This window comes from Lepisosteus oculatus, chromosome 8 (genome assembly GCF_040954835.1).
Source record: "Lepisosteus oculatus isolate fLepOcu1 chromosome 8, fLepOcu1.hap2, whole genome shotgun sequence".
Taxonomy (NCBI): Eukaryota; Metazoa; Chordata; class Actinopteri; order Semionotiformes; family Lepisosteidae; genus Lepisosteus; species Lepisosteus oculatus.
Window position 1 is genome coordinate 5,044,489 of NC_090703.1, and position 26,960 is coordinate 5,071,448.

Below are 26,960 nucleotides of genomic sequence, written 5' to 3' on the forward strand. Positions count from 1 at the left end.
GATCTGAACCGTGTATTGATCTGAAGAGAAATCGGTTAAGATACTTCACAGGTAACGACACGCTGGCTATCTATGTCTCACCAACATCGCAGACGGCTGTCACAGCTCCCGGCCTGCACCGCCACACAATGCAGACCCTGAATGAGTCGTTTCTCCTGATGCGATCGCACATTCAGACGGACACTATTAATGCTAATCAATTCTGGATTTTCTGTGCCACTTGGCTGGAAACCCACAGGGGACGCCCCGCCGGCCTTGCCTGCCCCTCGGGTTAGTGACAGAGAAAATAAAGATGCCTCACTTTCCCCCCTCCCAATAATGATCTATCCACACGACGCACGATTGTCTTTTAAGAGCTAGAGATGCATCCCTGTTACCCCGTTTTAACAAGTTTTCAATATTTCACAGTTAGATACGGGGGCAGATGCATTCATTCAGCTTAAGCACTTGGGCTGAAACACAACCCTGATGAACAAAGCGCTTAGTCTCTACAATCATCGCTCTCCGTTAGTGTTGCACAAAGAATCGGTCTTCGGGTACAACAACCCTCAGGAGCAGAGGAAATATGTTGGTTAGAAAAGCACAGAGGGTGCCATTTCCTCTTTGTGTTTCTGCATCTCTGTTCATCAATGGAACTTCACTGCTTCCAGAATCTGAAAGCAGTGTTCCTTGTAAGGGGTTAAATTGAGACCCCTTTTGAACAGATGATAATTCAGATGGTCGCAGTATTCCAGATGCATCAATTTCCTTGAAAATTCAATCCATGCATGTGCATATGCTGTGCTGGCAGGAGTACTGACTAAAATGGCCAAAACCCAAAAGCTAATATTCTTTTGGCCAGAATAATGCAATTATTATTTTCCTAGCTATCAGCCTAAGCATACAGTGCCATCTGTTATACAAAGCAAACATACACATCTCAATTACAGAAAATGCAGCTGCCTTGACAGATCCTGGATTGTAAAGTTAACTGGGGCTTTTAAGTTCTGAACTACTATGTAACAAATGCCTTCATGGGAAACTCCTTATCTGCACTTACAACTTAACTCTAACTTTATTTTGAAAATAAAACCAACATAATGTTATTTATAAACCATTTGTTTCAGACGAAAAGAGATTCATATTTGCAAAATGGTTATACAGGTGCCGTACAATCAAGATGTTTTTAATGGCACAGAAACAGTCCTGTTGTAAACCTTCATTAGCACAGCAATATGACATAACCTGAGATGCTTTTAAAATGCATTTATTCAGAAATTTACAAATCCCAACAAGCCTCACGAATATGCAACATCTCGTTTCCAAGAGCTTCCCAAGGGAAAAGAGAATCCAATCACACATTGCATCATGGATTCATTCGTTCAAGATTACCTGTAATTAAACCCCCATGTGCTCTTATACAATTAAAAATGAATTACAACAGAAGAAACAAAACGTACCCGGCATTAAAACACCACACATAAATTAACGGCACAAAATGATATACTTTCACAGGCATTTTTAAAACAAAATGTTTCAACTGGAAGCTCTCGTCTCAAAGCCTTTGAAAATCAAAACAACATAAAATTCAGCGAATCCTTCTGCTTTTAACCAAACTACACAGGTGGCCAAACACCCTCTTTGCTGAACGGACCGATTGTGCTGGAGTGTGGTGACACAGCGCTGTTCCACAGGACTCCCCGGCCAGCAGCAGATTACAGCCATGAAGGGAAACTGTATTACATGGCTTTACACCGCTGAGACCTGACAAATAGACATTATGCTATAACTAGAAGTGCGTAAGACAGACTGAAAGAGCTGGAGGATTAGGTGCGGCGGGTTTTGTAAAGTCTCCAAGTGATAACACCGCGGCGGACGTGCTCTTCAACAGACCCGACTTCCTAGTCCCGGGCACGAGCTGTCTGTCAATTAAGGCAGCGCGTCCAGCACTGTGGAAGCACCCCTTAACTGTCCTTAACTATTCATTCATCTATCGACGCAGCTTGTGGTCGGAATGCAGATGCTGAAGATGCAGTTTAACCTGAGGGCAGCTGCACGTCCTGAGGCTGCCGGGCGACACGGAACTGTCACCCCCACCCCACCCCTCTGGAGGAGCGCCAGAAACCAAGCCACACCTGCAACCTTTCTGCAAATGCCACCCATCTAAGACGTACTGTTCCGCATTACAACACAGGGCTGGAGTTTCTGCACAGATTGCTTTCTGTCGGCTCGAGGCTGAGGCTCGGCTCGGAGGCCTGTCTGCTCTGACACCTGGACGCGGGCAGGAAACGCCGGAGACGGGCTAGGGAACCACGCCAGGCGCGACATCAAAGCCAGCCCCCCCTCTCCCCCGCCACTAAACAGATTTTTTCCCCGATCGCCCTGACAGTTGTGCCGGGGCATGGAGGCAGAGGGGCGAGCACTGCTGTATGTCGCAGAACATCTCCGATACGTCAGGGTGCCGGCAGCACATCTGGAGGGATGGGCCTGAGGGTCACCCAAGACGGCACCCATGCTGCCACTGGGCACAGCACCCATCTGACAATGAGAGCTCACGCTAACGCAGAGGGTTGATAAAAATTCCTGGCTGCGCCAAGCAGCATTCGGCACAAAACCACTAGAACATGTGGGCGATATCAAACTGTGTAGCACACCCTAGGGCTCCAACACAGTAAATGGGCAGAGCTCTCACAGGGGAGTGTGATATTAAACTGTTAAAGTAATACTGTCTGTTGGCAGACATGCATTTTAATGATACAGAGCAAATTCACATTAAATGACCTTTTTTCATTGCTCACAACTTTGAAATATATATATATATTTTTACTCTCTCTGCTGGTATCAGTCTAATTAATGACTTGAAAATTCTTTTTGTTATGCAGGATTTTCCACAGGTCAAACAATATTATCACTATCAGGCATTCGACAATGGCACAGTATGAAAATCCTCTCATGTAGGTCTTTTTTAAACACTATGCCACAATACTTTCTAGCTTTGTCTTCCCGAAAGCGTTTAAAAAATGATTTCATTAAAAAATGCTTTTGGACGCTTCAATACGAATAAGCCATATTTGGCATGTGCTGTAAGAATAAGAAAAACTATTTGTTGTAATAAATTGTTATATTATTTTAAAAACACTTTCACCATATGCATACCCAGAAAACACAGCTTGCTAGGGACTATAGTGCTAAAAGCTTGATTCCTCCCTACCCTCTCTGCCAGCCCTATGCAGATAAAACCTTTGTCAAGATAACTCCAAATGAATTTCAGAAGGCTTAGAAGACTAAATTTACAATTAATCAATTATTTGATAAAAATCACTAATCAATTAATATCAAATTAATTTCTGCTTGCAATTATTCTGCTTCATACAATTTATCGTTTATTTAATTTAGCAAAAAAAAATCACTCTTTGATCTATATTTGTCCAATGTCATCATTTTCTGTGTGTTGTATTGCAAGTAATTTCTTTTAAATGCTCTTCAGAGAAGAAGGTCAGAGGTTTTACTATACTACCTATTATGTCGTACCTTTTCATCCTTCAGCTGTATGGTATATTGAGTAATGATTCACTGTAGATTCAATACAAATACGTCCTGAGAAAAGTGGTTAAGTTTACAGTTTTATTCTTCCCAATTAAGTCTAAAAGCATTCCCTTTGCTGTTCTTCAACCACAGATCACAGTGCAGATGACAGAAAGTAAAGAAAATTGTGGCTTTTGAAAACAATTAAAGTACAAAGATTTAAAAGTTAATATTATTCACAATATAAACATTTTAGGTGCTTACAAGAGAGTCAAACAATTTCCACAGGTAGTTATTATTGGTTACCCGGTCAATTCCTTTCACACAGTAGTTAGGATATGGTTTAGATTTACTCGGGTACAGAGGCGTTGTGTAACTAGCCTAAGGTAATGATTTATACTGAATATTAGAGAATAAGAAGCTACAGTGACTTTCTATAGCACCAGAAAAAAGAAAACAGACTTACACACTAAATTCTGGATATAAATGCAAATACATTTCAATGGATGAAGCAAAAAGGGATCTACTCTATATCGGAAAAGCGAATTATAGGGCTGTTTGCTCAAATCCCAGTTCAGGACACTGCTGCTGTATTCCTAACCAAGGTGTCTTACCCAAGTGGCTTCAGTAAACCCAGCTGTATAAATGGATACCAACATTTGTATGGAAAAGCTTCTGCGAGCCTCTTGAGATGAAAGCATCAGCCAAATAAATTAAAATGAATATAATAAATCGTAACAAGCACTTTGGCACAGAGCTGATAAGAAAGTGACAACCAGGGTTACTTACTTGTGAGAGCCCCAGGTATATGGACACAGTTTCAGAGATGTATAAAAACTTTCCCTCCTTGTTTAGTGCAAATACAAATCCGTCCAGAGACTGCAAGACAAAGAACAGGAAAAAAAAAGAAAAAGAAGGTGAAGCCTTATTAGATGCAAGTTGTTGGAAAGTCACTCAGTCAAGACAAGCCAAATCCCAAAGCAGCTTAAGGACATCTGCAGATCGGAAACAAAGTGAATAGAGTCTCAAGGCAGCGATGTCTCAAATTATGTGTTATGTGTTAGGTAAACTCACTAATTAAGAGCAATTTCAACGAGCAGCGCATTCAAATTGATAAACAAGGAACTGTTTTCTTTCAGCTTTTGAAGCTTTTTTTTATGTTCATTTTACATGCATTGCCTGAGCACTGCAAAATAATGTTCTCATTTCCATTTTTTTCTCAACAACATAGCAATGCATTTCATTTTTACGTATGATAGCTCAGATGTTCCTACATTTAGTCCTCAGCTGGCTACAAATTTCAGATTTAAAAGTGAAAGAATTCTACACAATGGAAGACAAACATCCTAAAAAACTCTGAATTTCAAAGCTAATTGCAAATCAAATGTAACATTCTATCCTCATTCTGCAATATCAGAATTTAACAGTCAACACATTTTAAACAAATATATTAGAAGCTAATGAATGGTAATGAATCACAAAAGACAAAAATAACAAATGATTAAAAACAATCCAACATACTTTTTTTTCAAATGGTGAGCATATAATGATGTCCTTCAGTACATCACAAAAATCAAGTTATTTATCCGCTGTGAACAGTCACAATTTTGTTCTCATCACAGTTTTGAAAATATGGGGTTGGGGTTGTCATGTTTGCTAGGAGGATTCCGACTTAGTTTTAGTGGCAACAACTTTACTAAAGCTTCAAGTACAAGATAGCACTATGAAAAACTGCTCTTTGACAGCAGTAATGAACTGAACAAGGATCTGTAGTTCTAGCAATTAGAAATGTCATAAGAATTAAGAAAACTAAAACTACTAACCTCCATCAATGCTAAACCCGTTATTTTATGAAAGCACTATACTTTCAAAAGAGGTGAGAAACGAAATGGCGGTGTTCCATTTTGAGGCGATCTCCAACAAAATTAAGGCCTTTTATATCAAATACTTCAAAATTATTATTTTCTGCTAAGTATAATCACTGCAGGCTACTCCAGTCCTAAAGATGTCTCCAACAGGCAGCAATTAAGATACTAAGGTCTTAGGGGTTAATTACATATTGTCCCCCACTATGTGTGATAATCGGCACGTGCAGTTAGCCAAGGGTGGACTAAGATGTAAGACGTCACTGTGAAAAAACAAAAGAAAAAATCTTTTTTGAACAGCAAACAATGCCTTGTGTGAAATGTGACAGACTTGTTCACATCTTTTTGGGAAAAACAGGGAGGGGAGAGTCACGATGAACTAGCTAGCCTGCTTCTTAGATCTTCCCATTTATTTCTGATTTAAAAAGCAACAGCAGCTGGAGAAGTGAAAGTCATTTCCATACTGCAGATAAACCCAAATCACCCCAGGCTATTTACAATGTGCAGATATGGAGCTGACTTTACCAACTCCCATTGAATTGTTCTGTAAAAAATCTTCAGAAAACACACAGATTAAATGCAAAATGTTATATATTAAACTTTATATTACTAATAATGTCAGTGTTTGCGGCTCATTTGACATTTTGCATCAGTACGAGTAAAAGATTGATAAGTCCTTCATTTTTCAATAATGCTGCATGAAAGATGAACAAATCTGCATTAAATGGTAACGCCTCATTCCTCTGGACACAGACTTTCCAAGAGAACAATCTCCTTCAATTAAATTATCTTGGACTGGTACTAAAAAAACAGCGAGAGATGCGTTATTTTCCATTTACACTTCTGTCGTGCTTCATTGTTAATCTGTATGTGTAACAGTGCACATACAAATGCTTTTTGTTCTCTTCAGTGACTTTTTCAAATTTTAAAAGTGTAAAAAAAACCACACAAAAAACATTCATCCATTAATTAACGATATCTAATTAGTAACAAATGTTATGGTATTAACATTTCCTGCCCACCACAGTAAGGCACAGTAATTGCTTCGCATTTCATTTCATTTCTCAATTACCTGCGAGAAAGGATCTTACAAAGCTGGGCCCCTATCACTGTATGGTACTGGAAACGATATGCAGCAGCAAATGAAATTCTGATTTTATTGCTGTCACACTCAGAATCCATAAGATTTAGCTTTAACTTTTACCCCATGATCCGGTCTGGATGAACACGATTCCCAGCTGTTATTTTATTTCTCCTGTCTGTCCTCTCCATCTCAACTAGGGCTGCAGGGACACGTCCGTTAGCTGCCAGAGAACTGACACTCACCTCCGCCACACTGCACTGTGCAGCGTGGGGCTGCCCGTGTTGAGCCAAGGTAGCACATGACATTTTACGCTTAAGGTGAAACCCCTGAGTAGCGTTTCAGGTCAAAAGTAGCCCATTCACTCTCAACTCTCAAAAATATTTCCAACCCTGTTTTTTTTTCTTTTTAAAACAAAAAGCCATCTGCAATACTCGAAATGCAATTCTCTGGAGAGGATCACTTCATGAGAGGAAGCTTCAGAGGTGATAAACTGCCTCTGTTTACTGGCTAACTGCTGTGTAAAGTGAGCAATAAATCATGGGAGAAACAAACTTCTGATCTAGGCGAGAACCAGGTTACATTAAGAACACTGGATGTAATTTATTTAAATCGCCACGCTTCTCTGCTTTCCTTGGTGTTGTGAATAACCAGCAGTGCCAGATCACGCTGAAAAGATCCTGTCAATGGGCATAAACACTTTCGCCTGCACAAAAAAGCGGGAAGGGAGAGTAAATGTGACACCTTCCCTTCCTGCTGCAGTGCTGACCTTCTGCCTCTGCTCCACAGCTGGTATCTCCACACAGGTGAAAAGACAATCTGGAGCAGAGCTGTCAACACCCCTCAGATCCCATACTGCACTCCGAGGCACAAATGTATGTTCCATAGCTAGCCCGTAAACTGATTACTCGCAGCAAGGAAGATAAACAGAGGAAGATTATATCAAAGGCAACAAATAAAAATAAACGGTATATACAGTTGCAGGTTGCCTTTATGGATTATGAAGCTAAGATACCGTGCGCAGAGAAGAAAGATGACTGAATTTTTCCGCAAGTAAAAACAGTGCCGCTTTCGTGCACAAAAAAACAGCTGAACTTTTCCCTTACATCCCTACTGGAAGCGTTTCCTCACACTGTGTACTGTATTCAGGGAGGGTGCAGTTTTCAAGCTTTTAAACAGTGAAAAAACCCAAAAGAATCAGGACAAATAGGCAATGCTAATATGTAATGCATTTTTACAGAGCCGTCCAAAAGGGGACAGCAATCTTCTATTAGTATTTGTAATCTTAAAATTACTATTAATGATAATTGTAATTTATTTTTGGGTACTTCCATGAATTGGAATGCCAAATGGGTGTATACTTTGCCAGAACAAAAATGTTCTTCTTGTTCTCTCCAGCGATTTCAAATGACCATAAGCATTAGGGCACATTCACAGGCATTCTCTTCGAGATAAGCAGACAAAATGTTTCTGCCAACTTCAGAATTCGCTCTCCTGCAGCTGTCGTGAATCGCATCATCAGCAGAGACGAGCGACCCAGTTCCAGAGCTGGCCAAGCATGTCCACACCATGACGTTACCTCCACTAGGCATCAGAATTAACTCACAGGCACACAGATGGGCCAGGAGAGTTTTGGAACAAAGTTCCAAAATGATATGACTGATATGATATGATTTTTAGAAGAAGGCATTTTAGGAAGTTGTAGTTAGTCTCAATATCCTTATATAGACATACTTTTTTAAGAATAGGAAGATGAAAAGGCTTACAGAATAAGAGCTAAACAAGGAAACACAGTGCCTGTCTCCTCTCATGAAAGAGAGCATAAAGACAGCAGGCCAGCAGTGTCACGGCCAATGGAGGCTGACACTGCTGCGAGAAACCATCCAGCGATCAGAAGGGAACGTGTGGACTCAGCGGGTGCTGAATGAGTAGGAAAGGGTCTTTGATCTAAACGTCTTTAGCCTCCAGCCACTGCAGTTCTGCATGCTACAAATAACCCCAAGGAAGGCCGTGGTAATTATGTGATCTGCAAATGTGTTAACTCTTGTGAAACTGATTTTGAGAAAGGCAGCCCTCAAAGAAGCGATCTCAAACCACTGGAGGGCGGAGGGGAGAAGCAAAAGCAAATATCAGTTGTTATTTCAGTTTTACAACTGTATGGCAGTTATTCTTTCCCACCGAAGGAGACAGAAGTGGGACTCCGGATGCGCGTGGCGTTTTCGGAAGCGGAAGAGCACGTGCTCGGTGAAGTTTACTCCATTCTACTGCACCGTGACGTTCCGACGCAATGACAGCGCTTCGTAGGTTCGTGCAAATGACAAAGGCCACAGCAGGCCACAGCATCGCTCCGATGGCGTCCTCACGTGGGGCAAATCCCACTCAAATGAAGGCACTGAAGCTCTCAAAAACAATCTCTGCTGCGCACGAGTCTGGAGAGCACTTTAGACCAAAGGCATTAACAAAGCCACTGGAAGTCTCTGTAGATGGGTTTACCGACTATTAACATACCATTAAGTATTAGGCCAGACAAAATGGAAGAAGGCTTCAGGACCACAGGCAGCTGGCAGTGTAATGACCACATGCTCCAGTCTCAGAGCACTAAAGAGCAATCACCACAATTAACAAATACAGCAGGGCGGGTGGGCGTTTGCACCAGTTACTGACTGCATAGCTCAGGAAGATGTGTTTTGACACTTTTTTTGTTTACTTAAGCTCACAAAGAAATATATGAATGGGTCTCTCTCTTTCTTTCAAGCAATATTCCCACTACAAAAGGTTCAGAGGGATTTTCTAATTTGACGCACAATCCAAAGGGAAAGAGCAGAACTAGTACATTTATCCGTAAGATTTAATGTACGGCAGTAAATTACAATTCACAAGGAACCATTCAGAGGAACTTGGGAAGCTAAATTGGGATTAAAGAAAAAGTATATTATCAGAAATGCCTAAATTGCTTAGAGAGCTGCCAGGAATATTTTTCATTTAAGTCAATTTTGGGCCTGACAAACCATGTAGAAAAGTGCAAATACAGAAAAGCATATTGATTTATTTACTGAAAGCACTGATGTCTGTGGCAATGTTGAAGCCACTGAACTTATCCTATATTCAAGGCATTTTGAAATGGGCCAATAGCTTTTGTACCAGTTTTATTTTCACTCTCACAGAAGAAAAAGAATCTTTGCTTATGCCATCCACGATATATTTATTGGAGCCGTTAAGAGTGCAATGACCTGTCACAGACAGTGGTTTTATTCTAATAAGGGTTTCAGACTCAGCTTCCTCTCCAGTGCAATCTGAAATGTTTTAGTTACAACGCTTTTTACATAATGGCAAGATAATGCAGATTATTTCACTGCTGAAATAACTTGTAGATCTAAACGAACAATATCTGTACAGCATGATTGCCAGGGTTTCTAAAAGATGAGACTAATTAAATTACCAAATTACCAAAAAATGCCGACTTTTTTATGGCAGCTACAGACAGGGAGGATTAACAACATACTGCATTAATCATTTATGTTAACAGCCAGGCTGAAAGTCAATTTTAATAAAAAACAGTTGTTTTGGGACTGATCTGACATACAATTTGATTTTATTAACACATGCCAGTGTGTATTTATTTAACCAATATTGATCAAATGTTAATTCATTATACTGTATATTGATGTGAAAATGGAATTTAAGGTAGAAGTTATTTTTATGTTTCAAACTGCTTTAAACAATCCAACAACAAAACATTCCTACAATTGTAAACTGCTTTTTAATATTCATGTAATATTATGTTTTCACCCTGTGCAACAGCTGTACAAGCTAGTAATACAGTTTTTAATAAACACATTACTTCTGGTACACTGGTTAGCTTTTACAAAAATAAAAGAAGAGTTACTATTTTATTAAAAAGGAGATGAGTTACAAAGCACAATAAAAAGTTATTTTTCCAAAATAAAAAAAAAAATTGTGCTATTCTGTAAATCTCAGCTTGATATTTTGTTTATGAATTCGCTATTAGCATCTAAGGTTTCCAAGGAAAGTGTAAGAGAAAATATCCAGACATTTTCCAACCAAAAACTGCTGCAGCAGATAATTTCCTAAACATAGACAAGCACTGTGCCTTAAAACGGGTTCCTCGGGGTTAGGGACCAACAATGTTGTTTCTTCTTCTCCGCGTGCTAGGATTTAATTAAGTGATAACAGCCACCTTGGGGTGAATGCACTAGACAATAATATCTGGGTGAAGAATAATGCTGAAGAGAGCACAGTACACTCAGTTTATCTTTACAGAAAGCATACTGGAATATAATGCCAAAAAAAGTCTTTATTATTATTTTAGAAAACTACTGAGCTCCACTGTTTACTAAGTCAGTGAAGGCAATCAACACATCTATAGTTTCTGAAACCAAAATAACTGTTTATTGAAGACATGAGGATTAATTATTCTTTAAAAGCTTAGGTGTTTAAACGCAAGCCTAATAAAGTGATGTAGCAAAGGGAGGGTAGCTGAGAAATACAAGAGGGAAATTGCTTTAGGAAGCAGATTACCTGTAATAACTCATTAAAGTGAAAACAGTAAATCCTGCAAATAAATAATTTCTAAGATTGCTTTGAGGATAGGGGGCAGGCATTAGGTTCCAGTGTAATTAAAGTCCTCTTATGAAATATCAATTTTTTATTAGAATTATATCCAGAGTTTAATATTTAAAAAAACTTAGAAACAACAACAGAAAAAAAAATCATTAGTGCTTCCTCACTGAATCATTAGCGATGCTTTGTGATATCAAGTCCTGTGCATCAGTCATTCAGATTTCTGGGGGGTAGGTTCATATACAACTGCACAGTTTAATGCAGAAAATATCTGCACAAAGTTTGAATTAAAATGCAATAAAAACTGTTATGGTGCAGTACATGCTCCATATAGACAGCAGCATTACCACTTATTAGCTTGACCTCCCGGAGGCTAATCGAGGCAGGGCCAGTCAGGACTGGGATGGCAGACTTCTGGAAAAAACTGGGAAGCTACTGCAAGTGGCCTCCGTGGACCTGTAGGTGGTGCTCTTCTCTATGGACTAGACTTCCTATAAAATTCAATGCTGCAGTACGGAGACAAGGGATTGTAGGAAGAGTTGTCCTTAAGATGAGACATTAAATTGAGGTCCTGATTACTAGATCTAGTTTTGTTAGCCTCAGAGACCTGGCTCAATTCCACTCTGTGTTTTGTGGGCTGGCACAATCTGACCTACCCAGAGGTCCTTTTGAACGCTGGTGAAGAAGAGAAGTTTCTGCATGAAGTGGACCCCTGCTACATTTAAAGAGCTTTGGGATCCTCTGTGATTAAAAAGGTCTACACAGATGCAAAGAAATCATTATAAATTCCACTGACGATTTGCTCTTTGTAACGTTACCTGTCTTTCAAAGTATGACGACTGTACTGTGAAGATATGCAGTTTCCTAACTTGGCAAAATAAAAAGTCCACATGTGTGTAGTTAGAAATCATTTCCTATCACAAAGAAAAAGCGTTCTCTTAGGAGGAGAGAGGTTAGGTTCAATTCCTGAACCCCAGATTCATTCATCATTCCAGCCAAATTTCAAACTCTGCCTTGCAAATAATTTTATCTTTAACTTTTAAATAGTTCATTTAAAATTTAATGACCAAAACTTTGCGTACCTAAAGAAATAGTAACTTTAACTGTTGCAAGGCTAAAAATGTTGACAATAATGGCAAGGAGAAAAAAAAGGGAAGATTGCAACCTTTCAATTTAAAATTAAAAGCGGGCCATTTGCATCCAATATGACAAGCTCCAGAACTTTTGATATTAACCCAGTTAATAAGTCTCTCGGCACAACATTTCTACAACAATTGAATGTAGATGTTCTGAGTACACAATGCTTAAACTTCAAGTAGCGGCAGAGAGCTCTGAAGAAAATTCCCCAGCTCCCTTGTAATGAAAAGCTGAGGATATACCTTCTGCGGTTTTTCAGCGAGATGCTTTCACATCCTTTCGTCAGGGGTTTTCAAACTGACAACTTGCAAATCTAAAATACAAAAATGCCCAGAGCGATAACCAGCGGCGCAGAGTAACTCCTGCAACGCGAACGAGTGAGGGTGGAAAAAAAAGGCTAAGCAATGCTTCTTAAGAAATCACACAGGGCCTGACCACGGTAGTCTAATTATGCTAATTGCTTCAATGCCCTTGCTTTATTTATGCTGAGCGGCTAAGATAAATAAAAGGAAATTGCTTTGGATCAAACTGTATTCATTTCGGAATGCAAACTAGCCCATGTTTGTTATGTGATTGCTGATCTGTTTACACTAAATTCTGCAGGTAATTGCAGTTCTGATTGCACATTTATTTCTCTATGTGCAGGTCCCAGGACTGAGTCTGTCTCCTTTTATAATTAAATGGTTTGTAATATTTAAACTCACTAAACAGCACCAAAAGTGTAAACATTTACATATTTCACACATGAAGGATAAGACCTCACTACAGAGATGGCAACACGTATTTTTAGCAATGACACATTGCTAAAACTTCACATACAGTATGTTCATTTGATTTTAGCATGTCCCAAAATTACAAAGGCTTCCAATACACAGAAACAAAGCTCATGTTAAAATAGTGGGCAGGCTAATAAGAAAGTTGGTTCTACAGTACATCTGTGCCTGGACAGATGTCGACTTCAAATCTGCTGTACCATATGTACTTGTGATAAGCCACTGTTTACTCCTTGCAGAATTTCTTTTTATGTAGCCATCCCACAAATATTATTTTTTCATCAAAAAAAACATAATCCCAAGAAAAACAAACACATTCTGTGTTTTATGGATAAATTGTGTTTCTTGTGTCCTTGCATTAACCGGCATATGAAATAATGATCACTTATATCTGGCCAAAGAGAAATCTAAAGAAAAGTACAGAGTGCAGAAATATTTGTAACTAATATTAGCTGTACTGTCATCAAATCTTAAGGCTTGTGGAATGTTAATCTGCTCTGTGTGGTGTTATTGTGGCGGTATTACCACATGAACAACGCAAAATTATGGAACAAACAGAAGGAGCTATTCAGTAGCTTAGCATAAATGCACCTTTTTTCTAACATGTTCAGCGCCATTTTTTTTTAAAGAACGTGATAAAGCAATTAGAGAGGTGCTGCATCCCAGGCAATTTAAAGGTCTAGTCACCTGGTCTGAAACTGTGTATCAGTCTCATATATTTCAAAATCATAGAGGATAATAATAGAAATGACTTTGAGCTTATACAAATACAACAGGGTTAGTGTTTACTGAACTTGAAAATTAGAGGCTCCATATCAACCTGCTTTCGAGGAGCAGCTCATGAATAATTTAAACTACTGATGAAGGTTCTAGACCACAGACAACAAATTCCTATACATACATATTCTCAATATCAGTGTACTACTGTATATGTGTTCTGTATTCAGTGGTCAAAATTATAAATTCTCCTTCTGACGGTATTATGTGGTGTCGCAGAAATAAAGACTGTCCCTTTACAGAAATCATTTATGTACATGAGTGAACCAATTCCAGACTTTCATGTCTCCATTTCCATGAATTAATGCAGAGACTAGACAGTTAATCTTCCTTCTCACTCAGCCCTTTCTCATTGCTGAAAAGTTGAAAAGAAAACTGCTGCACCTGTCTACAGTACAATGCTCGAAGACAAAAGGTTTTCAAGGGGGTACAGTACAGCCATGTTTAGTTACTACATTTTTTTAAATTTGTCCACAACAAATGGATTATTGAATGACAGTGGTTAGACAGTGATACAAAAAATCAACACTCAAAAAATCCAGATTTAACAAACCCTGATGCCATTTATCTGTATACCCCAGATAAAACAAGAGAAACCAAAACACAACACTGTGACACCGATCTTCTCTAGTTCTTTTTGTTTTATTTAAATATTTATTCAATTTTTCTTTCTTCCTCTCCTTTTGCAAATTGAAAAGGAGCAAACATCCAGTATTTCTCAGCTGGTTCACACTGTTCACAAAAACTATTAAAAAAATCATCAACACTAGAACATTTCCAGAAAAAATACAGATATTGTATTTTTTTGTTTTCATTTCAGGTCCACATGACAAGGCCACAAAACTGTGAGAATGTCATTCAATCATAAAAACTGTAATTGATTCATCTGCTAGGTGAAACTGTGTGTGTTTAGTTCATGTGTGTTTGGAGATTACCAATTGATTGAAGCCTAATAAATGCTATTTGCATGGCAAAATCGAAATATGTTAGTACTCACAAACTCATCTATAAAGAACGAGTGCAATGTAAGGTCCTGTTGTCTTCTTTATTGTAATAGATAATAGGCTGCATACACCTACTGTACACTGTCTTGAAATTAATTGATAATGACTGTTTTACATGCCATTGAAAATCAATGCCTTTGGCAGGATTCATGATGTACAGTAGCACAAATCACGCACATTCCATGCGTGGACAATCACTTTCTAAAGTTAAAAATTCTAAGTACATTAAAGACGGTATCGACTCTTGAGACCTTGTTTGTCAGATCTAAGATCATGCTACTCCCCAGCACCTGTTCCACAGAACAAACACAGGTATCACTGGAAAAGAAAGACACTGGAAAAATAAGTTAAAACTCTAATCAGTATAGACAAACAAATGTGTGTATGTATATAAACCACTCTGTGTACTGCATATAACACACTGTATGTATATTGCATGTTTATAATGCACAAATGTGCTTATTATTTTTTTATTTTTGTAAGCTTTTGTATGTTTTTGTTACACTCATCTTAAATTATATTTTGACCTTACCCATGCACAACAGGAGGCTGACTCACATGAGGAATGTAAGCAGATACCTACTAAATTATCCTCACAATAAATCAAGCGTTCCTCGTGATAAAAAAGGCCGTTCCTGATATCAGACACAGACAATATCCCCTCCTCTATCTTATTATTAATTTGGCAATTTGCATTAGCCCGAGCTGCGTCTCGTCCAAAAAGACAGCTGCAGAGTGATGCATTTCCTGAAACAGAAGACTGAAAGACCGACAGAAAATAACTAACAACCATGGGAATGTTGTCAATGTTCACCGGAGAATGTTATAGATGGCTTTTCTTGTGCTGTAACATGCATGTACAAGATTCTTTCTTCCACATCAGTACCATTCTATGCACAAACCTGTACTATCCTGGATTTAACCGATTAGTTGAAGTCCTTGGGTAGTTCTCCTTGGGTGTGAAATGTCAAATGAGTTCAGTCCTAAGGATCTTACCCACCTTCGCTTTAGAACAAAATAACTTGGAACTCTTTCAAAATTCACTGTTTTACAGCTACACCTGGTTTGTTTCAGAAAAATCTATTAAAATATTAATACAGAACATTCTGAGAATGGCAAATAGCATATGATGCAAATAAATGCAAACCCTTTTATGTGATCTGAAGCATTGCATTCAGACCTGATCTTCTTTCGAAAACAGGGACTGCACCAGGCCGGGCTTGGCTGAGAAAATGAATTTTTGAATGTGGTTTGTTTGCTGCTAAATCTACCTTTGAGGCGTGCACACAATATGGAATGCAAAAAGCAAAATGTTCTAATAACAGTCTGGGTACCTTGGGGTGAAATGTAAACAGCAGAAATCAGCTCTGTATTGCCTTGGATACAGCTGTTACTAGCCTTAAAAATGTATATCTCGTTAATGTTACAATTGGAGAGCATCTCTCTCAGATCCTAATACCTATTGAAAGGGGGGCAGTGAGTTTCTATGGGCCGCTGTCCTTCTGTTATCGTGAGAGAATTGTGTTGATTTATTTATTGTATTTCTGAGGCCTCTCTTCTACAGGGAACAAACGTGCAGACCGCCAGAGACTCGACTGACACATCTTTTGTGTCCCGGTGTAAAAAATGAGTCACTAACTTACAATGCATCCATAGGAAACCGGCCACATAAAGAATTGAAATGGGAAGGGTTCCCGGAGGTGTATCGTTGTTTTAGAAAAAAAAAGCCAAACGGAAAATCAATGGAGAATAACTCTTGTCTTCTTTTGTGAGAAACCAAGAATTCAGCAAAAGTTTTGTCTTGGGAACTTAGCCTGATATGAGGACAGATAAAATGTACATTAATCATTCCTACAAGTCCTACATTTCTTTAATACAATGTCTTTTTTATATACCTGATCCCCGGCTCTGACTCACAGAAAGCCTATCGCTCTGTGGTGGGGTTATAGTGGTATGCCCTCAAGGCTAAGATAAGCCATCATCATAGTCCCATATTTTGTTAACTCGCTGTAGCCACATTAACTTGAATGGGCAGGGAGTTCTTGAAGGGAAAGAACTGGTTTCTGCTGCCTTTTCTAAGATACTTATCCGGCTGCTAAAGGATACATTCATCCTTTGTCTGGATTGCCCTTGACACATCCTTAAGGAAACCACCCTGAACTTGTCTTTGTTTTGAAGAGCCCTCACACCTCTTAGGTCTAATCTAGGTTAAACACCTCTGGCTCTCATAAGCATTTAAGAAGCACCTTGAATAACCAGACTCTTGTATTCTTTCCTTTTATATCCAAACACCTTTTCAAGTCACTCTAACGCACAGAAGAAGAAAAAAACCTTTTCACTTCCAGTTCTACATTCTGCATGGAAGCCAGAGGGCTCCTGTTTTATCTCCGCACAAAAAAGGAAAACAGATACTCTCTGAAAAAAGAAGCGAGAGCTTAATGTAATGAGTCCATGAACAATGCAAACACGCACAATTGGGCAGATAAGTAACTCCATATTTTCATGAGGAAATATTGGATAATATCAAACCACCTTAAAGCCTGTTGAATTCCAGTCTCTCAAGAGGTTTATAATGTACGGGACCCATGACTTTGGCTCCGAGGAGGTTGATTATTAAACAATTTATAAATAACCAAGAACAGGATGCACTTCCTTAAGCAAAGGGTTGGGGGAGAAGGGAAGAAGCTACCCAGCCATTTAGTTGAAGCTGATACCCTGGCTGCCCCGAAGAAATGGCTGGATGAGAACATCAGATCAATGTGATCAGCTGATGCATGTGTTCATCGATATTACCTTAACACCTGCTCTGGCAGTGACCTTTAGAATTATCTATCCTTCCGTCCATCCATTTTCACTCTGCTTTTCCTGGTGAGGGTTGCGGTTCCTTGAGAATTATATATATATATATTTAATTTAGACTTAAACTGCATTAAGAGCATTGTGGAAAGCTGTAAGGACAACTGTAAGGCAGACAAATGGACATTCTGACACTCAGCTAGTCAACTTCAATCATTTATATTTCAAACACGTTGACCACGAGGTGATCATTTTGTCGCCAGACCTGGATTAGATGAGGGTTTCGGAAAGTTAGGAGGCAGAAGGGTATTTATGGACATTCATTTCCCTGTGAGCCCAAAGTTAAAGCTGCAGTAATTATCTCCAGGGTCTTTTATGAGCCTATAAGAAAAACAATAAAAGTGGCAAGAGGTAATATGTATCTGGTTGTGAAGGCTTTAATCAGCATGCAGTGAAGATACAGTAATGTCCACCATAAATAATATGAACATAACAACATATCCCCTTCGGACATATATAAATCTGCAAACACACAAAGCCAAGCTGGATCCCACCAAAACTCTTCACAGGCAAACTCCACCCAGCAAATCAAGTGATTAACAATCTGTCATTACAGTGGGCTCCCTCCTTCTCTGCACCTGCTCCTAACCTTTTCTGTATCCAGCTCTTGGTCAGAACACCTGAGACCAGTTGAATTCTCTTAACAGTGCACCGATATCCTTTATTTTTACAAATGGTCTTTTCCTTAAAATATTCAAAAGAAACAAATACATATTTGCAGAGGGAAGTAACTCATGTCTCATGAAATGCTGACTTTTTTATTGTACCACATAACATCCACAGTATGACATGGTAACAGAGAGGTGCAGACCAGGCTGTCACTGAGTCCTGCACATGACAGTGGTGCTCTCTTACAACACACACACTTACTGTATAGAGTGCCCTCTCAGTGAAGCACTCCAAACACTACTCACAGAATAGTGCAGAGTGTGTCTACAGGAACTACCGGGAACATACAGGCTCTGTCAGGGAATCTGTACTGGTGTCGCCACTGTTGAGCTGTTGATTGAAGGGCAGCTATCATCTCTTTAGGCTATTTAAAGACCCCAAGCACACCCTCCATCAAATAGAAATCTATACTCACTTTTTTCCATTATAAGTACTTGAAAGTTCTGAATCTGCACTTCTTGACAGAACACTGCCTTCTGGTTACTCTTTTGGAACTAAGCTGTGACTTAAAGTAAAGCTTCTCCATGCAGAAAATACTTTTTCCACTTAACAGCCATTCTGAACTTTCCAGCCCTATGACATCAGTAAGAGGAAAGTATATTTAAAACAGTCAATTATATTTTCTTACAGCAGAAATATTGTTTTCAAAGATGTCTCAAGTCTAAACTAAATGTTCAAAACAGTAGTGTCTTGATAAACACATTCTCTTAACTGTTTTAAATCTAAAAATCTTAGAGATGTACAGTACTTCAGGTTTTGAAAACAGATGATAGGTTCATATTTTATGATATATATTATACACCACACATATAAACATATACGATTTATTGCTTATGAGTTACTTCAGATGGAAATATGGCTGGTGTACTTTGTGCATAAAAGCTGAAAAGAGCCATTGAATCTACTATATGACTTAAGTGATGCTCAATTTAACATCTAAAGAAGCACTCTACCACAACCCTTTGCGCCTTAATATTGCAGCATTGAATTCTACAGTCAATTTTAAATGTAGTTTTATTCACTTTTATGTGGTAAATCTTAAGCTTATCCACACATTAATCTTTGGTGTACAAGTAATATGCATTACTGGCAGAGATCAGTGACACACCTGGCTTATTAATATTTTCAAAGATAGCATTTCAACAGCTCCTGCTCCCATTCAAGTTCAAATACAAAGACAAGGGTGTTTTTCCGTGTTTCTGTTCTTACAGATAACACCTATCGTGCAGTAGGTCAGACAGTGTCATACGGTTATAACTGTCTGGAATATGTACAGTATAGGCTGCTTTGGAAAACCTACAAAACCACATTCTCTGCAGTTATATTAAACTCCAAAACCAGGGAGACTCAATACAACGTTATAAGACTACTGTATATTGCTCGACTATGACTAAATGCCATTTAATCAAGAACCTGTTTTAATTATACCACAATTTCTCTTCTCAATGTTTGATTTTAGATCTGTTGCACATACACCTTCACATGCTCAGTAATTACTCTCCCAGTTCAAACCATACACTTCAGTTATTATTACAGATGGAAATCAACTTTGCCTCCTTTTCATGATCAAACTTCATATTCCAGTGAGAGCACAGAATCAGTCTACAAAATGAAATGACACTAATCTTTAGCTTTTTTTTTAAAAAAAAAAGCTTGAACCAAACAACAGGCAGTGAAACTGAAGTGAAAGCTGCAGAGCACAGAAGAAAACCAGGAAGAATCTCCAAAGCTCTCAGTGCCTGTCAAAACCCATGAGGACCGTCCTGCGGCCTCTTGGAGATGCTATCCAAAGAGGATACTGCTTCCCAGGCACACAGTGCAGCCGGGGTGAAGGCCATAGAGACTCTTCATCCAGGGGGGATTCTTTTAAAGAGAGAATGGATCTAAACATTAAATGTTAAAAAGATCTGTTAGAACTATGCTCTATACACGCACACAGAAACATGACTAAATGTACACGTAAAAGACATGAACTGAGGAATAGAAAATACACAATCTTAAAGGAAAATAAATCTACAAAAATTGTGGAATTGTAGAATTTGTAAAACAGAAGTGCCAAAAGTCAGAATCTTACATAAAGGCCATGTCCCATTCCCCAGTGAGATTTGTCACTTACACTTGTACAGTTAATATTGCATGCAATTTTAAATATGATACATACAGTATAATCTATATGTTCCTATTACATATTTGAAAGTTGTCCAGGGGACAGGGTGCCCAGAAAGTGTCCCAATTCTGCGAAAAGTGGACCCTTTCAAATCTCCTAAATGGACACCAAGTCCATTAGGCTCGGCTTTCCACTCTTCACTTGATTACTAGGACTGGTAATACATCTTGCTGCCAGGGCTGGTGCTGTGCTCCCATTTACTGCCTCCACAGTAATCTCTCAGCCTTTCACTGCGCCAGAGCCAAGCCTGGTGCAAAAACCCGCTGGGACCGTTCTGGTGGCACTGTCGGCCTTCACCTCTGTGTCAACCCCACGCCGTAGAGGTGATTTAACACTGAGCAGGAAGAAATCCCGACTTTATTCACCGAACACTGAGACTGGGAGACGAAACCCTGCTCTAATGTTACACTGCCGGTGCACTCCCTGTATACTGTGTACTGTGAGCTGGGGTGTTGTGGGGTTTTCCAGGAAACAATCGGCATGTTTAGAATGATCGCCAGATCCTGCCATTCCAGTTGTTCTGTGACTTTGCCTACCTCAATGAATTGTTTAAAAAAATCAAATTACTCCACTACAGCAACAAAAAGTTTAAACTTGATGAAGGATGCTGTGAGGTGAGAAGGTATGTTTCTGTTACCACTGTATTGGATCCCTGCATTTTCTGCTTTGTTCTCAGTTTATTAACTGAACTCTCATAGCCTGTCTGCTTTGTGCCATTTCACCTTCACCAAGACAGCTGACTTTTAGCCACTTGGTCACATACAGTACAAATACAGACGCTAGGGGTCAGAGGTCAGCATATTAAGACAGCGCATTAATTCATGGCCTCTCTATGTCGCTGCATCTATGCTGCTTGATATATTGTTTGTTCTGTTTGTATGACCAGAGGGCTGAGCCCTGGTGTTTGCTGAAATTCTGAGTGCTTTGATTCATGTGTGCCTCATCACACACTGCCTCGCTCTGTGGATAGCTCTGCTGGTGTATTTCTATCACAGTGGTAGGTTCATGAGTCTGGAACATGCAGAGAGACCTGCCTAATCAAGCCACAATCGAAGCAGCTCGGGAGCTTTGCTGAGAAGACGACGCACTTTGAACATTTCAGAACGGATGGAGTAACGATTGACACGCTAATGTCGTTAATGGCTTCAGTCTCCATTCATCAAACAAGACAATGGCTATGAAGAAATGCATTCCTATTCTTTATCATCCTAAGAGCTGAATTAGAGTCTTTTTTCCTTCTTATAGGGAGGAATAAAACAACAAAACTAGTTCTACCCCTTAGTGAAAGGCTTCTGCATAAACGCCTCAGAACAAATGAAACAACACAACAAAAAAACAGACATGTTGAAATAAATGGACAACAATTAACTACAAAGTTCTTCCTGTGCAATAATAATTTCTTTCTCACAAGCAAGCTATTTAAAAAAATAACAAAACAATAGCAATAAATATTAAAGCTGCACCTCTCTATGCATAACTTGCAGCAGTTTTTTTAGAAAAACTAAAATCTAGCAGAGCCGATCTTGCATAGAATATAAGACTTTATTAAGGGCTGTCTTGAATCAAGGGCAAGGGTGACTTGCAGTTATAACAAATGTAGTGACAGGTTAAGATCAAGGGCTGCTCTGACATTCTCTTTGCAAAGGTCAATATAGTGGGTCTACAATGGAGAAATGAGGACTCTGCCATCATTGCCAAGGCAAAAGGTCAGACACAAGCTGATTGGTGATAGAACTATCAAATTAACCAATCAATACAAGGCTGCAATAGAAGGAAGCAGGCCTCCAGGGAGAAAGACAGGCCAAATGCCAGGATGTCAATAGCTCACTGCCTGAAGAAGCAGCAACACCCTCTGCAGCAACTACTCAAGCTTAATGTCTCTTTCACTGCTAACTCTAGAGAGCTATTACAGCTAAGTTCCTCTAAAAAGATACAAATGCCAGGAAGCAGTACAGCCCCAATTCAGCAGGAATTAAAAATATTTGTAAAGGTTAACATTAATTCTAGCCTTTGTTTGAAAGCAGTTTTACATTCCAATTCATATGCTGCATTACTCAACACTTGCATTTGAAATAACAGCTCTCTACCAGGAGCGCTTTTTGACTGTCTGACTTTAATCAAAATTTCAGCTTTAACTTTGCATTTGCAGGGGGGGTGGGGGATTCAACGCGTTATTTGTAAAGAAATAATAAACACATTGATTTACCAATTGAAATGCAATTGCTTTACTTTAGATACATTTATCTTCTATACAAATATCACTGAAATACTGAACATCACAGATAAGAATAAAAGCAATAATGATAACAATGATGAATAATAATACACGTTATTACTCAAAATTATTATTATTTCTGTTGGTCAGCAATGTTATCAGCCTCCTTATGTGGCTTCGGTTGCTCAGGCCAGGTTTCCCCATGATCTTCATCAATAATGTTTGAGAGACTCTGAGACCTGCCTGCAAGAGCCAACGAGCAGCAGAGCGTCTGTAATATTGATAAAACACAATAAATAATGCAACACTTCTGAGCAGAGTCCAGGAGGGGCGTGAAATAACTGTCTTAGAAAATACTTTCTACAACCTTCTTTACAGCTCTCACCATGCTTTCATCTTGTGAATGAAATTTTAATTATACTATCGTTCAACATTTAAAAGTTTGCAATGTGTACAGTAGACAATAAATCTAAGAGTGATCGAGTAGTGTGAGTGGTGTTGAGCAAGTGGCTTGATTGGGGGAGTCTCTCCCCACCAGCACAGGTGAGCACTATATGACCAATGTTAGTTCCAATAGTTGTGTCACCATCTGACTGTGACCACAATTCTTCAAGTGAGGACACACAACTGGGCCAGGGTGGAGATTGCAACTCACACAGCTCCCAAATTCTCTAAATCTAGACCCAGCCTAAATAACATCCTTTTAAAAACCGGGAACACGTCTGAGTTACTAAGCAAGAAATTGGTTTTGATCATGGAAACCATGGTCTTTCTGGTCTGAAGGGGATGTGGATATTGTTCCAATTGATCCATAAATTACTGAAGTGAACAACCTTGATCGCTTGCTTACCTTGATCACAATTAATGCATTGCCTGATGATCACCTATGAAACCTGCTGGATTTGAGCTCTCCAGAACCAAGACAGAGATTATCCCCTTGACAATCGAATGATGCCAGACTGTCAATGGCCATTATGAATAAGGAACATCATCAGCTGGTAAACTCACTTTGGTTTTGAAGGGCTCTTTTAACATAATCATCTACATACTGTATATATATCTGTACTAAATCTATAGGTCACACTGAACCATGTTAAAAATGCTATTGTTTAAAAACAGAAGGCTTACAATAAGAAATGAGGTAGTTTTTATTTAACATAGGTTTGGATTATGCACCAATATGGTGAAGAAGGCACCCTTTTGGTAGGGACAAAACAACTGATGTTGAATCAAGAGACTTAAGCATCTTGGTTCTATATTGAGAATATCTGATGTGTATAAAGGTGGCATCACTATAAGCCCTGTATATGAGTTTCTTTGGATAAGGGTATCTGTTAAGAAAATAAACTTCTGAGGCCCACCACAGGGTGGCACTGTGTGCTGTGCCACAACACCATAAGACGTGGTGTTGTGCTGAATCTTCTTTTCTTTAATATCCTGTGATGTATTCATTTCATTATAGTTTTACAAAGTGCACAATAAGCTAACCCAAATGCAAATCCCTGGAAAGAGAGATTGTGCTATGGCCCCATGAAGGGACTGGGAATGCTGGAGTGCTTTTGACCAGAACTCAGAGCCAACATTGTCTTTCATCTATTCATAAATTAGGTAGCTTTGGACTGATGAAAAACAATGGACTAATAACAACACAACAGCTCAGAGAAATGTATTTGGACAAACACGTCTTCAGTCTCTTACGTTTTGCATTCCCAATTACTCGATTTTACAAACCAGGCATGCACGATTCTCAAGGGACCACAGAAACCTCATCACGAGTCAGCACGTCCTTGGCCACAAGTCTTCCACAAAGAGTTTGCAGTGAAGTAACTGCGTAAAATTTATTGAAACACTCGTAAGAATAAATCATTATAACAGGCCCCATATGTTTTCTGAATTAAAGAAAACACAACAAACAAAAAAACTATAAATCTCTGCTATCAGTTTACTACTGTTTGTCTACAACAAGTGATGTATAGTGCTCAGACAGCAGCTAAGTTTGACAGCTCCACTTTACCGATCACTACAGCTACTGTACACTCCTGGTTGGGATGAATAAGACTTGGGTACGCTCCCCAAGCTTGGAACAGCAGGCCACAGATAAATACAATACGATATGGTAACACTTCATTGTCCGATTTTTCAGAACTTTATTTTGCATTTAAGCAGCTATGTTTTACACATACAGAGGAACTGGCTTTGTTGTTACAGGGCAGAATTCACTGTATAGCTTGATATCACCTACAAATACATTTCCCATAATCTCAGTCAAACCCATTACTGTCTGCCCTCAGTCTAAAAAGCAAACTGCTATTAAAATTGCTTGAAATCTGCCAGTCGTGAAAGTGCTTATATTTTTCAGATAATTGATACAATCACACCTTAACAAATGTTAAGAGACAGAATTTACATGCATTTTGAGGGTACTAAATATTTCATAGAGACCTATAATTACAAACTAACTTTGAAGCTGCATTAAAAAAACAAAAGCACACACATTAAAGAACCTTTATTTATTTAAAGAGGTTACAAAATTGCAGTTATGTAAAGGGTTTCTTTTCCAAAGACGTACAACATTCAATATTTAACTGCATATTCTGAAGACAAACTAAATACTGTACTGTACCACAGTCAGAATTACCTTTATTCACCAAGTATATTTCACGTACAAGGAATTTACTCTGGTGTACTTGGTGTTGTAAACACATTCTACTTACACCACACACAGATAAGACAACAGATGTCATTAAGTGGCAGAGCAGTGGCTCTGTGGCTCAGGATCTGCGCCTGTGGCTGGAAGGTTGCCGGTTCAAATCCCGTGGCTGGCAGAAGAATCCTATTGCATTGGGCTCCTGAGCAAGGCCCTTAACCCCAACTGCTCCAGGGGCGCAGTAGAAATGGTTGACCTTGTGCTCTGACACCGGTGGGATTGGTTATCAATAATTTTTCCTGCCTGCTTCTTAACTTTAGAATTGTTTAAGTCATCAATGGAGGACACATGACAGCCAATATCGTTATTTTCCAACGCTTCAAACAAAGAGAAGCAACAACATACAGTATATGCAAATGTCATGTTTTTATCCTGAAATATCCTAGAGATTGACAGATGAAGGCAGCTCTTCTAAAACATGAATTAGCTTAATTTTTTTTCTAAATGGCTTCTTAAAAGGTAAAAGATCAAGAATCTTGATTCTTGATACTGGAAAGGAAAAATGGACACGGTCCTTTTAAAAGAAACAAACAAAAAAAGCTCAACATGATGGCAAACCCTCTCGTACGATTGTACTGTACGACCACAAACCCGAGCTCAGTTGCCGAGGTAAATAACCCCAGACTTAACCACATACGCTTTCAAATCACAGCAGTTCAATATAAATTGCACAGTGTGAATTGCTACTGCACTTTGTGTTTTTATTTCATTCCCCGTGGTACGGCTTCGGCATTTACATTTCTGTGGAATTTAAATTCAAACATTCTAACTCAAACTTCCCCAGTAATTAAAGAGTAGTTTAAAGTCAAGTAAGGAGAAATTGCTGCTTTGCAATCATGTGGGACCTTGTCAGTTTTTGACCTAATTAATGATTCTTTTAAGCCTAATGTTCACGTGTTTGTTATTCTGTCAGAGAGGAGGGGTAAAAGTAAATAGATTTTTATTAGGTGATGCTTATCCAAAGGGAAATACTTCAAACAATCAGGCCTTCATTTAGATGCATTATTTTGTTATGGCTGTTATTTGAAAATTTGCTGCATTTAAAAAAAGGAAGGCTTAGTTTAGAACCTGCAATGCTGGAGCAACAAACAAAAGTTAATTAATGTTTGCTGTATTAATTCTGGCTTTAATTAGAATGTGAACAGGGGAGACATGATAAAGCTACACTTTAAAACACAACAAAATGCCTATTTTGCCGTGTGATCCCTTCAAGAAAAATTGCACAAACTACACAAGCCTCTAGGAACTATCAAAAAGCACTGTACATTATATTTTATTTATAATATAATTAAGGAAATTAAACATTCAGATTAATAATTTCTCATTTCCCTAACATGCTTTTTTATCATGCATATAGTTATTATATATACTTACAATCATAATCATGCAATCTATATCTGTTCACTTGTTCTACATGGTCATAGAGATGATGATGATGATAATAATAATAATAATAATAATAATAATAATAATAATAATAATAATAATAATAATAAAAATTCCTTCATGCATACTGGAAGGGTCCTTTTCACTTCACAGCTTTAAATCTAAAATGTAACTTCATTATACTTCCTTGGCTTAAATAATAACTAAGAACCACATGAAATTATGAGCAAAACCCCTA

At 38.7% G+C, this 26,960-nt stretch overlaps 1 protein-coding gene across 4 annotated transcripts in view; it reads right to left on the minus strand.

Moving 5' to 3' along the window:
• The window catches only part of LOC102683864 (neuronal PAS domain-containing protein 3), a 279,046-nt gene that overhangs the window by 95,660 nt on the left and 156,426 nt on the right, over positions 1-26,960 (minus strand). For all 4 annotated transcript variants that reach the window (XM_015350527.2, XM_015350531.2, XM_015350529.2 and 1 more), the window contains one exon: positions 4,294-4,383. In XM_015350527.2, the coding sequence (XP_015206013.2) occupies positions 4,294-4,383 (90 nt within the window). The remainder of the gene's footprint in view (positions 1-4,293; positions 4,384-26,960) is intronic.